Here is a 15,066-nt window from a genome sequence, read left to right as displayed (position 1 = left end):
TCATGCTGCCAACAGACAGTCAGTCTTTTACAGGGTTTCCATGATAGAACACTGGCAGTCCGTCCCAGGCTCTGTTCTTCACTGTACATTTGTCTGAATTTATTTTAATGTTCCAGGTACAAAGGTAATCTGCGTTGCTCATCTGCAGCAGTCCAGGTGTTGGATCCGTGTTTGTATCAGCAGATGACCAAAGATCTCTGATCTCAGGACTAAACAGTTGTTGATATTGTGACCTTCCTCTAAACATGCAGTTGTACAATATTTCAAGCCTCTTCTCTTGGGATCACATGGGAGAGTTGTAATCAGAGTATTCTGTTGAAAGTATGTCACATTCCCAACCTGCAGATGACAGTTCTGTATATCTGTTGAGGACTTAATGAGGTTAGACTGGAAAGGTGGTGCATGGAAATAATGCTTCTTAATGGCTGCATTCATATTTCAGCCTCCTCTGACGGTATCTTAAATGTACCCCTGACTCTGCAGGACTTCGACCATCACTGTCCGTGGGTGAACAACTGCATCGGCAGGAGAAACTACCGCTACTTCTTTCTCTTCCTGCTGTCTCTGACAGCCCACATCATGGCTGTGTTTGGCTTTGGGCTGCTCTTCATCCTCTACCATCGGCAGAACATTGACCGCCTGCACGCCATTGTCACGTATCCTTTCATGTCCCGTGGATCTGGTACTCTAATCTGGTTTTACATTGCTGAGTTACTGTCAAGTTGTTTAAACGAGGCACTCTTTTTTTTTTTTCCCCCACTGTGGCGTGGGAAGATTTCACGTAGCTTTCTAAGAAAAGATGGGTCCAACCCCACCCAATCTAATCTTTGAATGAGAATAAAAACACACGATATAAACGCATGAATCTGCATAAACTGGCCTAGGACAAGAGTACATTCTGGCTTTGCTCTCCCCACACACACCACATGTTGTTTTGCACCACCTGCTGTCATGGTGTCATGTCCATCACTGCTCTCCATAGGCCTTGATCTGTTGAATGTAATGTTTAAGATGCTAAGGTCCTTGACCCCCCCACCCGTGCTCTCAGGCTCGCTGTAATGTGTGTCGCAGGCCTGTTCTTCATCCCTGTCGCTGGCCTCACTGGCTTCCACATAGTCCTTGTGGCTAGAGGCAGGACGACCAACGAACAAGTAAGTAGAAGTCAGTGTTGCACACATGCACACCAGGAACCCAGGAGTTAGCTCATTCAGTTCAGGTCAGTGTTATTTATATAGTGCCAATTTGTAACAACGGTTGTTTAAAGACACTTTATATTAGGTAGAGATCACAGACAGAGAACCCCAAATATCAGACAACCCCACGGTGACAGTGGGAAGGAAAAACGTCCTCTTTGGCCCTTCCACTGTGCACTGTGGCATAGGGAAGGATGTTTGTTTTCCTGGCAGAGAGACGGTGGTTATCCTTCAAATGGTCCTCACATCCTACTGAATGCATTAATTTGAAAGTGGATACAGGTTAACAGCCATTTAACCCCACCCCCACCCCACCCCCCTCCCCGCATTGTTATATTCTCCATGTAAGTTTTTGTGACGTGTCTGTCTCCAGGTAACGGGGAAGTTCAGAGGAGGTGTTAACCCTTTCACCAATGGCTGTTGGAAGAATGTCTCTCATGTCCTCTGCAGCTCACAGGCACCCAGGTCCGTTCTTTGTTTCCCCTTTTTATTTGACTCTCTTGTCGAGTGTCGTGAGCATTACCCTGTAGCTCATCACACTTCCTGTTTTTAAAATGAATTTCTTAAAACTTGCCACTGAATAGTGTAATAACAGAAACAGCTGGTGAGAAACTAAACAATCTGTGAGTTGTTGCTTTGGTGTTAGTGTTGAAAGTGATCAGATGTAGGATTAAGAAGAATTTGGATTTGATACTAATCATTAGCACTGTGCTGTATTTAAGAGAATGCACTATACACACACACACACACACACACACACACACACACACACACACACACTAGGGGTGCAACGAAAATTCACGGTTCGATATTTTTTCGATACAAAAAAAATGTTCATGCCTTTTTAATTTGTCATTTATTAAAATTATAAATATATATTTTAACTCAAAAGTACAGTTTTTAAATTTAATGTTGCTGAAACAACAAAATAAAATAATAAATCTATCTGATGGAGGAATCACTCATCTTTGGAAAAGAGAGTTTATTACAGAGAAATGGCTCTTTCCAAAATAAAAGCTATACTATACGCTTCTTCTGGGCTATATTCTCAGCAGCATATTAAACATATCAGGTCCCCATAAGGAGAATCCTGTGCTAACGGCTGTCTAAATGACTCGGGTAAAGTTTGTAGCATGCGTGCTTGTTGTTTTTGTCTGCTTCCACTTGTCTTTGCACTAGGATGCTGTCGGAGTAAATGTGCAGTCATATTCGTTGTGTTCCCACTAGTGCTGTCAGCGTTAATCTGAAATGACGTTAACGCCACAACACGGCAAATCTCCGTTAACGAGCTGCCGCGGATCGCCCCGTGCGTGGGGCTGGACGTCAACACGTTAACGAGCTAACTGCGCTAACGCAGTAGTTCCCACCCATGTAATTGAGCATTACGTGGCACATCCAACATACTGTTTTACTTTAGTCCATGACGCGCTTACCTTCAGGGTCATACGTCACATGAAGACCAAGATAGTTCCAAACGCCAGATCTGAATGAGGGTGGGGGAGGTTCAATTTGCCATGTTGCAAGGAGAGCTTAACTTCTGTCTCGCTAGCTTGCGCTGCGCTCAGTGGATCTGCGCTCGACAGGGCAGCCTAGGCGGAGTAGTCGAGCGCAGATCCACTGAGCGCTCAACACAGACAGCATCGTCAGAAGGAAAGTTGATAAAATAAATTAAAAATGTTGTATTGTTCGATACATATGCGTACCGAACCGAAAGCACTGTATCGAACGGTTCAATATCGATACGAGTATCGATGCACCCCTAATAAATAAATATATACACACACACACACACACATACATACATACATACATACATACATACACATATATATATATATATATATATATATATATATATATATATATATAAAAAATGAATGAAGTGTGCTGCTCACTTGATGTGTCACTACTTTGGAAATGGCTTGGACTATTTAATAGTGGGAGGAGTTACTGATTTGAATGCTCTCTGCAGGTATCTGGGCAGGAAAAAGTGTGCACAGAGTGTGAGTCTGCAGCCTCCTTTTCTTCGGCCACAGCTGACAGAGGCCCAGCTGGCTGCAAAGATACTGGACAATGGCATACAGGGAGATCTGCACAGGGTAAGAGGTGCAGGAAGGGTGCTCGTGAAGCTTTACTAAAGTGCCACAAACTGTGCTGTGCTGGCTGGCTGCTTCAGCCTGCCGGTAATAAACAAGTGTTATGCAAGGGAGCTGTGCTTCTCATTCAAATCTGCACTTGATAAGTTTGCATATAGGCAGGTCCAGATGGCAGCGAGAGCTTTAAAAGCTGTTTGAAATTCAACAGGCAGAAATCCTGTAAGGTCACAGCAGTAAAAACCCAACCACATCCATCAGGCTGCGTGCTGCAGAGCTAAGGATGCAAAAACGGGATCCTATTTATTGAGTTTGGGTTTTTATTGTTTGCTGCACCTTTTTCTTGGTGTTGTTTGTATTTTATCTTCTTTCTGTTTAGTTTTGTTTTTGTGTTGCTGTAAGAAACTGCGAAAGACCTGCAAGTATTGTACTTGTTAGGAAATGGATGGAATAATTTGTTCTAGTCGCAGGTCGATGATTGATTTTGTAATCGTACGTAAACGTATATCAGAGCTGTGGCCATGGCTTGGACACAGAAACGCTGTCACTGCTGACAGACCTGGGAGACCAGAACATACAGCGAGGGTGTGCTGAGGATGTCTGACAGACGCCCCAGTCAGCAAGGTCTTCAACTTACACCTCAGGCAGAGGTTCACCTCAGGGAGGTTGGAGACACTGAGTCCGAGTGGACCATGCTCCACACCTCCATTGCTTAGGCTACTGAAAGGAATGGGGCCTGCACGAACCTCGGTGCTTCTCGTGGCGGCAGTCCCAGAACCAGATGGTGAATACTGGAGGTGAAGTGAGCCGTCAGGCTGAAGGAGGAGTCCACAGGCAGCTGACAGGTACTGGCAGGCCAAGTGGAGTGTGGCTCTGGTAGTGGCTGAAGCCATTCAACATTGTCACAGACTCTCTTCATAGTTTTTATAGAGTGTCTGGGCATAGTCAAGTGGTCTCCACAATGTTGGCTGCAAGATTTTATCTTTGCTTCTTGCGGAGGATGAGGTTCTTTTGGCCTCCTTTGACCTCCAGTTTGCACTGGAGTCGTTTGTTGCTGAGTGTAAAGTGGAGGGAATGACAACAGGAACCTCCAAGTCCAAGACCGTGGCTCTCAGCCACAAAAGACTGGAATGCCCACTCCGGGTCAGGGATGAGTTACTGCCCCAAGTGGAGGAGTTCAAGTATCTCGAGTCCACGAGTGAGGGGAGAGTGCATGCAAGATTTACAGACAGATTGGGGCGGTGTCTTCAGTGATGGAGATGCTGTACAAATCTGTTGTGGTGAAGCGAGAGATGAGCATGAAAGGGAAGCTGTCAATTTACCACAGCCTCTGTTTAGTGACCGAAAGAATGAGGTTGTGGATCAGAGTGTCAGGAATTAGTTTCCCTTCAAGGCTACGTCCACACGTACCCGGCGTAAACGGCGTTTTCGGTCACTGAAAACGGAGATTTCTAAAAACGCCTGCCAGGGTGGATATTTTCGAAAACTCCGTTTTTGCGTTTACGTGTGGACGAGAAAAACGGAGAAAACACAGCGTCAAAGGTGTGCGCCTTTTGTGACGTCACACTGTGCGCCACGTTATTGTTTGGGTGAAATGAATTTCTACAAAACTGTTACTGTTACACTCTGCAGTGTTTAAATGCTCACATACACACACAGTTACTGTCCCTCCACACAGACGACTCGGTTCTGCTTCTGTGCCCCAGCTTTGTTTACTTTTTCCCACCGAGGCTTCTAGACTTCTGATTGGCCAACATTTCTGCACGGTTAGGAATATATCGCCACCTGTTGCTTTGGCATGTTCCCAGCAGCGTTTTCCTTCATTTCTGCCTTTACGTGTGGACGGGATTATTTTTTAAAACGAAAATCTCCGTTTTCAAAAATACCCGTGTACGTGTGGACGTAGCCCAAGAGTCGCTGCTCCTCTACGTGGAAAGGAGCCAGCTGAGGTTGTTCGGACTTCTGACTAGGATGCCTCCTAGGTGAGGTATTCCAGGCATGTCCTACTAAGAGGAGGCCTTGCTGTAGAGAATATATCACTTGGCTGGCCTGGAAACATCTCAGTGTCCCCCTGGATGAGCTAGAGGAGGTGGCTGGTGAGGGAAGGCTGAGTTTCTCTGCTGCGACTGTTGCCCCGTGACCCAAACCCGGATAAGCAGCAGGAGATGGATAATTTGTTCTTTCACATAGTCTTTGACCTTTGGCTCTGCCTGTGTTACAGTCAGGAACATTTTCATTTAAGTTAACTTTACATAAAGTTTCTTACAGCCTCACACCTACGGATGGGTACTGATAAGATTTTCACGATTCCGGTTCCATTTTCGATTCTGTTTAACGATTCGATTCTTTATCGATTCTTTTTAAAAAAGGAGAACACTAAGGTCGATTAGCTCAGAACTTTGTTTTATATCTTCTCTTTGAACAAGATGGAAAATTAGGAGTAACATGGCCTTACAAACCCAGCAGTGAGATCTTAAGAGATCCAGCCTACGGCTCTTCAATGGGGCGTCACAGGGTCCCCAGGAAAGCAAAATGTAAATGTAAAATAATAAAATAAATATTCTTCTGTAGCAATAACAAAGTATAAGATAAATGATTCTGTAGCAATTACACAAGAATATCCAGTAATGTCCCTGCCTACAATTAAACACATTCACTTACTGAAAATCATCTGCTGTGGCAAACGGGTGCAAGCCTTTGACCACAGACTGAGTCACTGCTCGGTGACATTCGTCTGAAAGGAGACGCTGCCGGTAGACTGCAGCGAGAACTGCCAGCATCTGAGCCAGACTCTGTCTCATCACGGTCACCTAAATGCACAGTGATGGCAGGTTTTGTAATAAGGCAGATCGCGCTAACATAATACGCACTGTTAGTTGATTATTTACCTGCCGCGTTAACGGGAGAGGACGTGCAAACGTTACCGCTGCTGCTGGGCTGAGATTCACGAGTCTGGAGCAGAATTAAAAACACGACATTCATTTAAGGTCATCGCGTGTTTTGTGAGCAAATGCTTTTGCATATTCGTAGTGTTTCCTCCCTTAAATGAAATATCTACTTTGCAAGTATTGCAAGTTGCCCTGTTGTCATCCGTTCTCGTAAAGTGTAACCAAACTTTTGAGCGTTTGAGCCGCCGTGTTTCCTGCCAGGTAAATGACGCTCCGCAACGTGGTGACGTCATTCGGGGCGACTGGAATCGATAAGGGAATCGTTTGCAAAAATGGCAAACAACTCCAAGGAACTGAGACAGTGGGAACCGGTTCTCAACAAGAACCGGGTTTCGATACCCATCCCTACTCACACCACCCAGCAAAAGTCCATCTGGGTCTGACCCCAGGCTTCTTTCTACTTTTCTGTTCGGATTTGGTTACAGAATGTCTGTATTTCACCAACAGATGGGTAATTCTGTCACTTTCTATCTCTAATTCTCGCGTTTCTTCTTTCCAGTCAAAGTCCAGTCTGGAAATGATGGAGAGCCAGTCCTGTGACGCTGAGCCACCACCACCTCCTAAACCAGAGCTCCGCTACCCAGGAATTACCAGAGGAAACACAGAGGGTGATTTGCTCTTACTCTGTGTGCTGCAGTTTGTCTGCTTCCTGTTCAACATATAGTTGCATACAAAGGTTTGAGAACCCGTGCTCAAGGGATTTAATATTCATCCTCATCGGGAGGCTTGTGGTTAGTACTGTTGCCTCACACCACGAGGGTCCTGGGTTCGAATCCCTGTGGCTGCGTGGATACACTGTCATGAATGAGATTACGTTAATTCGTGATTTTGGATGTGGAGGTGAGTGGCTGTCTGTCTCTGTTGACAGCTGGGATGGGCTCCAGTATCCCCGGCTCCCTGCCAGTACTGTGAACATTTAGAGTCCCACAAGCAGCAGAGGGTTGCTTGTGGGATACTATGTCTTACTTCATAGTATCATTAAAAACAGCAGCTGTGTTGCACTAATATGATGAAATCTCTAAATTCATTGTCAGAGGTTTGAGCTTTGAAACGAGCCCTGGTGACTGATGCAGTTAAAATGCTGAATAAGCAAAAATGCCCAACGAGTTTGATCCAAAGAGCAAATCCAAAATCCATCAAAGCTCATCAGGCTTTGTGTTGCACACTGATAGACGGAAGGTTCAGTTGCATCCTTGTGAACAGTGGCAGCCGGCGTCACAGCATCTCTGTAAATGAACAGAAGGTTAAAAACAAGAGGAGAAGGATCCTAAACGCACCTCAAGAAGACCTCACACACCTCTGATCTAAGAATATTGGACAATGTTTCAAAGCAGTGCATGCAGGACACCCCAAGACCTTTTGCAGAAGGATGGACTAAAGTCTCACAAAACCTGAATGACTGTTAGCTGTCAGAAGAAGCGGTGCTAGTATGAATCATGCAGGGTGTCCAAACATAAAACACTAATCTGTGAGCATGTTGGAAACTCTGCATTCACTCACCTATAGCTCTTCTATGCTAATGGTGCTCAGTGCACATGAAGGAGATTCTGTGCTCATTTGGTTTCTGTTTCTCTTTCCACCCTCCAGAGTGCAGTTTGCTGAATAAGGCCCCTCCCACTCCCACTATGTACAAATACAGGCCCACGTACAGCCCTGGCAAGAACCACACGGCGCTCACACATGCTTACGCCAACCAGGTAACGCACGCAGAATACAAGAGTATGTGCTACGTGTCAGGTTGGACTTCCACTCGTCCCTGCTTCTGCTTCTCTGATCATTTTTTAATCTAACATCTCCATTTCTGTTCTGGTTTTTATTTTTGTTTCTTCTTTTGATTTCCTGTCGGCCATCTTGGTTTGGTTTCTCAGTGGCTTTCTGTTGATCAGTAAGTGATTGTGCTGAAAGCAGTTTCCTCCTCTTATCTTCCTTTTAACTTGGTTTCCTGTCTCCTTCTGTTTGCGCTGGGCGTGGCTGAAATACTGTAATGAAACCACTGAAAACAGACTTCATGACTCAGTCTCAGCAGCGTTCTTTGAACACAGTGAGATATGAACGTGAAGCAATCAGGACTGCCATAAATACACTGGTTCTGCTCAGTATTTGTGCCCATGTCTGGTCCATATCACTCCACTCCTCAGTTTGTTTTCTTTGTTAGTTCTTCCTGGTTAGATTTGTACCTTGTAGCCCTTTTCCATTACCTGGGGTTCCAAGTGATCTGAAAATGCGATGTCAGCAGACCGCATGCCAACGATTGGCCAGTCAGGGACATCACTCGACACGTCATGAGAGAAACTCCCACCATTTTTAAAGCACAGCAGTGGGGAAATGCCGAGTGTGACACAAAGCCACACATTGAGCCTTGACGTGTTCCTTTGTCGTGGTGTTCATGTCGCATACAAATGACATCACAAGATCTTTGGCTATACCGACCCCCGCACGTTGGGTGGCAGTCGTAATAGTTTGAGTCACATCGACATGATCCAAGTAGGTGCTAATGGAAAAGGGCTTTGAGTGACTGTGGTTGTAGCTCTGTACGATTCCTCTTTAGTGTTTAAACATCAGCGTCGATACAGCGAACGCCATCATTTCACAGTCTCAGAGACGATTATGGAAGACATTCTGACTGACATGTTACTGAAACATGCAGAGCGCAGGAAGCTCCAAATACAGTGCACAATAGGAGGATCCAGAAAGTCTGATGAACACTGGCATCATTATAATTAACATTATGATGATGGAGCTGTCGCCAAGTTCATCTGGAAAATCAGGATTGTACAAAGAGCAGTTTGGTAAATGGGCCGGTTCTTTTAATAACACTGCTTTTTCACTCTATTTGAGCACTTGGAGCACTCTCTTATTAAGTGCTCTTAACCTAACATGCACACACACTCTGATGGATACACTGGGGGATACTTGTGAAAGCACAGGCCAACCACCGGCCTTCTGCTTAGATGACCCACCCCTGACTAATCACCGTTAGTTAGGGGTGGCTGTTGTGTCAGGCTGTCACCGCTAGAGTGCAGTATGACTTTAATCTTCCCTCATGTGCTCAGCTTCTTCTTGTTTCTTTTTCCTCCCTCCGCCTCCCTTCACCTTCCCTCTTCTCTCTCCTCTTCCCTCTGGCTCCTCCAGTTAAGTCGAGGAGAGAGCGTCGGCAGTGCCAGGGACTCTTCCTCCTCCACCTCTTCCCTCCTCCAGGCCAGCCAGCAGCCTGGTTTCCGCTCGCAGCCCAGCCTGGATCGGAGGGAAACGTCATCTGAAAGAGTGGGAGGGGGAGGAGGAGGGGAGAGGAGGGAGGTGGGGCGAGAGGGGGGAGGAGGAGGAGGGGGCATTCCTGGCTATTCTCTGGGCGGGCGCTCCTACCCCTCCTTCTCTGACCCCACCGTCCTGTCTGGAGTGGCGTCGCGATCTTCCAGCTCCACGCACACCTCGGCGGGCACCGTCCACGTCTCAGAGGCCACCACCACCTCCGCCAGCTTCAAGAGCTTAGCCAATCAGACACCACCACCCCACCACCCGTCTCGCAACGGGAGCCTGTCTTACGACAGCTTGCTAGCAGGCGGCGATGAGTTTGACAAAGGAGTGGGCGTGAGCTCGGTGGCCCCCGACGTCTCCGGTGGGAGACCCTGCACGCCAGCGGCGGGTGGTGGCTACAGCTCCCCCTTCCTGTCGTCACAGCAGAGAGAGGCTGAGATGCAGTCCCAGTCCACCCAGTCACCCCACCACCACCACCGTTCCTCTCACCACCACCACCCCTTCCTCCATCACTCCTCATCCTCCACGTCTTCCTCCCCACCGCCTCCACCAGAGAGGGAGCGCCTGCTGGGCGAGCCCCACCTACCTGCAGCGCCTGCCGGTCAAACCTCTGCTCCACCGCCCCCACACCACCACCACCACCACCACCATCACCACCACCATTCCCACCACCACCATCATCACTCCTCGTCCTCTTCCTCCACCTCTCGTCCTCCACGCTTTGCTGCCCCTCACGCAGGGCCCCACCACGCCTACCCCTATCGCACCCGTTCGACCGACACGCCTCTGGGCTCCTCCTCCACCACGCATCCTCCCCGCTCCCCACACCCCCCACCTCTGGGCAAGTCGCTCTCCTATTCAAGTGCAGCCGCCGCCGAAATGCAGTACCGGCTGGTCCGCAAGGCCTCGGCGTCGGCCGGAGCAAACGCAGCGGGGGTAGGAGGAGGTGGAGGAGGAGGGATGGGAGGAGGAGGAATCCAAGTGCCGAAGTGAGTATGAGTTTGAGCTTTTGTCGGGACGATTGGTTTGACACTGAAAAAGCGCCTGCTCGCCTGAAACCTGACTACCTGATTGACTGCTCCTCCTGCTCCTGCTCCTCCTCTTCCCTTCTCTCTTCCTCCTCCTCATCCTGCCAGACTTCCTGTGAGTTTCTCATTCTTCTCCCTTTGCTTGTCTTCCATCCATCTGTTGTGCGTTGTTTGTTGTCTTGTGCGTTATTGCTACCGTCTGTTTGGTCACCATGATTTGACGCGCAGTGATGATGACTTTAATCAAACTGAGGAGCTCGAGTTTGGCTCGAGCTTTTTACTGCTCCTCTCCTCGGTTTAACCACACAGGAAGTGAAATCTGAAGGAGAGGTGAAACTTTCCCTCCCACAGTCCTGACGAGTGAGCAGCAGCACAGTGTTGCTGTTAAACTGAGGCTCAGTCTGACCGTTGCATGACGACGTTTTCAGTTTCTGTCCCGTCTCTCATTCCTGTTCTTTTCCGTCCTGCTCGCTGTGTTGTGTACACGTACTCCACCCCTGTATACTGCCACGGTGTTTCTGTAACTGTACGATTATTAAAGGAAAGTGAAAAGCATGATTCACCGTTCATAAACTACTGACCTCTGTGTACATAGCACTATACTGAAGCTAGCTTTGGTAGCCCTGGTTTGGGTTGACCTGATGTGAACTATAGCATCGACATGGCTGAGGGTAGCACCGCCCACCGCCAGTATTTTCATACACAGGACCAATCAGCGTAAACACTTTTTATTGTCACCATCGGAAACGCAACAGCCCAACTGTGTGTCCATGTTCCCTCTGGAACAACGCACGCCGTAACTACGTCCACTCTGACTTGCCAAATTCTTGCCAATCATTCCTTCATCTCCAATGTTCAACATAAAATGTGTTCAGATCTAAATGTAGTAGATGGTGGCATCCATCCAAATGGAGCCGAGCTTCAGTGATAAAATTAGCAGCAGCGCTAACATGGCTAACACGCTGCAGCCCGCAGTTTTCAGTAAAATTGTTCTTTTCTGTCTTTTCCTTAAATCAGGGATGAGCTGATGCAGATGAAATCTCTGAGTCGGATTAATGGAGGTCAGCCCTTCTCCTCTTCCACCTCCTCCTGCTCCGCCCCTTCCTCTCCCTGTCACCCAGTCAACACGTCCGCTCCGCCCAGAGCAGCCTGTCCCAGCCCAGCACTGATGCTGAGTCCTGCCCACAAGCCCCAAGGCAGCGGGGTGAAGAAGGTGACTGGTGTCGGGGGCACCACCTATGAGATTTCAGTCTGACTGGCAGTCGGCCTCCAGCTCCAGGACCAGTGGGACAAAGTGGACGTAGCACTACGTCTTTATGCCCGCTAAGGAACAAATTCAGATTTTACCCAAAAAAACAGCGTCCTGCTGTGGACCTGGACCTTACTTCTCATTGGCTGTGTGACTGAGCAGCCCCTCCAATAGAAACCTGGTCTAAAGTGAGGCAGAATCCGAGGCGCTGCGCTAGAAAAGACTAGTTCTTGGTCCAAACAGACCCCACGTTGCTCACTTCTGCTTAGGTCTGTGTGTGGCATTGTACAAGCATAGCAGCGAAAAGGCGTTAGCACTGCCAGGGATAGGGGCTGGATCCCCGGGGGTCCACTCTGGAACAGGTCTGGACTCCAGCTGAGTTTACCTGATGTTGGTTGTCTCCCTCTTTTTTAGACCTCATCATTTTCACACTTGTATTTAGATCATGAAACTGTGGAACCCAGAGGGCTCCCCTAGGACAGGTGATGAGTCACACCAGGGGGAGTGCAGGTAAAGCATGCTTTTACCAGCAGCATCCACCTGATGGAGCACAGTCAGGTGGCACTGGACCACAGGTGTGTGTGTGCGTGTGTGTAATCCTGAAACCAGTCAAAGGGAGCTGTTAGCGGCTCTGTACCTTTCTGCTTCGATGATGATGAACTCTGAGTTCATTCCTGATGGAGGAAAGAACAGTGTAAGATTGAAGGGGAGGGGGCACGAGCAGACTTCTCTGCTTCATTTGTCGATTTATTCCTAGATGTGAATATGATTCCATGTTTGTACAGGATGTGTTTTTAAATGTGGTTTCCTGTTTTTTAAAAAAATAAAAAGTGGACTGCAGCATGCACTACTCCAACACGCCCCTGTAGGCCGCCATGTTTGGCTGCAGACGCACAGGTCATTGCATCTGAAATCATCACATTTGATTGGCTTAAAAATGGTTTAAAATGGGACACGTGTACTGATTGTAAATGCAATCTCGTTTAAAGCAAAGGCCCATCCGTTCACTTTCAGATGTGAGTCAGTGTTTGAACGTGAATCTAAAGAAAACCGTCTGACCATGAAACTGAATCAGGATCAGTCTTTACCTTCAGGTACTACATAAATAAACTGGACTGAGCTGAAACACCAGGAAGCTCTCAGTGGTGGGCTAGTTGGAAAAACTGCAGAAGACAAGTGACAGTTTGACAGTAATGCAAAATAAGATCAGCAGACACGCTGATCCAAATGGACCCAGGTGCCATATGGTACTCTGATTATAACCTTTGTTTTAATGTCAGCATGTCTCACAGCTGAAGAGACTTTCAAGCTACAGATAAATGTAGGAAAGGACGAGGAATGAAAACAGGATGTATACACATTAGAGAGTGTGTGTGTGTGTGTGTGTGTGTGTGTGTGTGTGTGTGTGTGTGTGTGTGTGGTGATTTCAGATGGAACGACCACTCGTTGTGTTGTCTGAACAAACTAAAGTGAATCTGGAAACTGTTTTAACCTCTCGTGTTAAAGATGGAGCAGGATTTTGTGGAACATGAGCGAATGCCTTGAAAATGCAAGTGTTGTCCTTTTTTTTATTTCACCTATTTAAATTGACATTGTTTTATATGAATTTCTATGGAAATCTAGCTATTGATAAATATTGCAGAGTTTTTAATATTGACCCAGAAGAGGTTGTGTTTGCCATTGTGTCAGTTTGAGCCTCTGGATAAAACCATTAAAGCAGCACCTCCCATTGCTTCAGGCTGATGCTTCACAAACATGTTCCAGTTCTCGCTGCAGCACGACTCTCTGAGATGACAAAGTACACACATTCTGTACTCGGGTAGAACAGTAGTACAGATACTCCAGTAGAAGTTGAAGTACTGACTCAGCGTCTTTGGTCGAGTACAAGTGAAAATGTACTCGGAGTAAGAAAGTAACTCCTTGAAGGACAATTCTGCTGTTTTAATGCACAGATAAGTGGACCTGCTGCTATATTATCATAATAAAGTAATATTAGTCAAATTTAAATTCTAATTCTAATGAATGCACTCAGCTTGAATCTACAAGCAGTAAATAATGAAACAGAAATAGAAACATATTTGTTTCTGGGTGACTTTGCGTAAACGTTCAAATGAGTGCAGTCAGGGGTTAAAGTGAGATCCAGGAGGTGCTCGGGGGGAATACTCATCCCTCACAATAACTTCTGTTGAGAGCTCCAGTACATTTTCTTAGTGGTCAAGCTGTGATCAGCTGACCTGCGGCTCGTTGTGGATTTGCATAACCAGATGTGAGCAGATGTGTCCCAGCTATCCTGGCTGATGCCCATCCACTACACTGTTTACAGTATACAGTGAGTATAAAGTCTTAACTCATCCTAAATGCAGGTTCACATCTGCTACACTCGCTGTAACCTAACACTAACCAGTACACTGTCTCAGTCCAACACAGGGCTTTACTGGGAATTCACCAGTTTAATGCACAAAACTCCCTTAAATGTTTATAAAAGATTTGAACAACACATTAGAATACTTAGTTTTTCAGAACATTTCAGAATATAAAAACACAGTTTATCAAGACTGATCATATACAGATTAAATATGTGATTATTGCATTAAATGTAACCTCTGCATCTGCTTTGTCACTGAATGTGTTGCTAGCTAAAGCTCCAGCTGATGAATTTCCAGGGAGAGAAAAGAGTGCACGCTAACTTCATTTACAAAGATGTAAGAAAGGACAGGATTAGCACTGCTCAGTCACAGTAACTGGATAAACTGCAGTCTGTTTCTCTGTTGGTCCCGCCCACTTTACCCCTGAGCATAAAGGCTATAAGGATGCTGCTGAACCTAAAGTGACGAGCCTGTTTTAAAAACGTAAGGACGTATTTGACTTAAAAACAGGAACTAAGCTTTTGTACTTAAGTACTTAAGATCCAGGAACCTCTGGATTCCTGGATCCACCAGCTGTGTTTTCATCATGCACACTCTGTTGTAATTAAGTACAAATACTTCAAAATACCAGTTCCCACCTCTGTGAATTATATCCCAGTGATATTTGGTGTTTTCTGCAGGTGCTTCACTGGAGCTGTTAGCTACTGTACGTAGGAAATGAGGTTAGTGAGCTGCTCTCATACCAGAACGTTAAAGTTGCAGAACAAACAGGTGAACATGGATCACTACGAGTTCATCACTGAGACCAAGAACTTTCATACCTGAAGTCTGAGAAGGTTCTCAGTCATCCGGCTCATTGTAGTCCAATGAGCTGGGAAAGAAAAGCGTCTGGACTTTTTTTAAGTGTCCCTGACGAAGTTTCATCCAAGAAGCT

General features: G+C 46.6%; 1 protein-coding gene across 2 annotated transcripts in view; it reads left to right on the top strand.

Annotated features, from left to right (window-relative positions):
- The window catches only part of LOC146386266 (palmitoyltransferase ZDHHC5-A-like), a 31,987-nt gene extending 18,489 nt beyond the window's left edge, over positions 1 to 13,498 (top strand). Inside the window, exons 5-12 of one of the 2 annotated variants that reach the window (XR_014800565.1) lie at positions 484 to 656; positions 1,049 to 1,151; positions 1,567 to 1,658; positions 3,166 to 3,292; positions 6,734 to 6,842; positions 7,822 to 7,931; positions 9,367 to 10,632; positions 11,535 to 11,629. Coding sequence is in view for 1 of the 2 variants with exons in the window: in XM_084932360.1 (XP_084788486.1) it covers positions 484 to 656; positions 1,049 to 1,151; positions 1,567 to 1,658; positions 3,166 to 3,292; positions 6,734 to 6,842; positions 7,822 to 7,931; positions 9,367 to 10,478; positions 11,535 to 11,772 (2,064 nt within the window). In the remaining variant the exon portion in view is untranslated. Of the gene's footprint in view, positions 1 to 483; positions 657 to 1,048; positions 1,152 to 1,566; positions 1,659 to 3,165; positions 3,293 to 6,733; positions 6,843 to 7,821; positions 7,932 to 9,366; positions 10,633 to 11,534 lie in introns of both variants that reach the window. The other variant, XM_084932360.1, reaches the window with a different exon arrangement.
- Positions 13,499 to 15,066: the final 1,568 nt, after the last annotated feature.

This window comes from Perissodus microlepis, chromosome 6, assembly GCF_051167445.1.
Source record: "Perissodus microlepis isolate ML-2025 ecotype Zambia chromosome 6, ASM5116744v1, whole genome shotgun sequence".
Taxonomy (NCBI): Eukaryota; Metazoa; Chordata; class Actinopteri; order Cichliformes; family Cichlidae; genus Perissodus; species Perissodus microlepis.
This window is presented reverse-complemented; position numbering and strand designations above follow the sequence as displayed.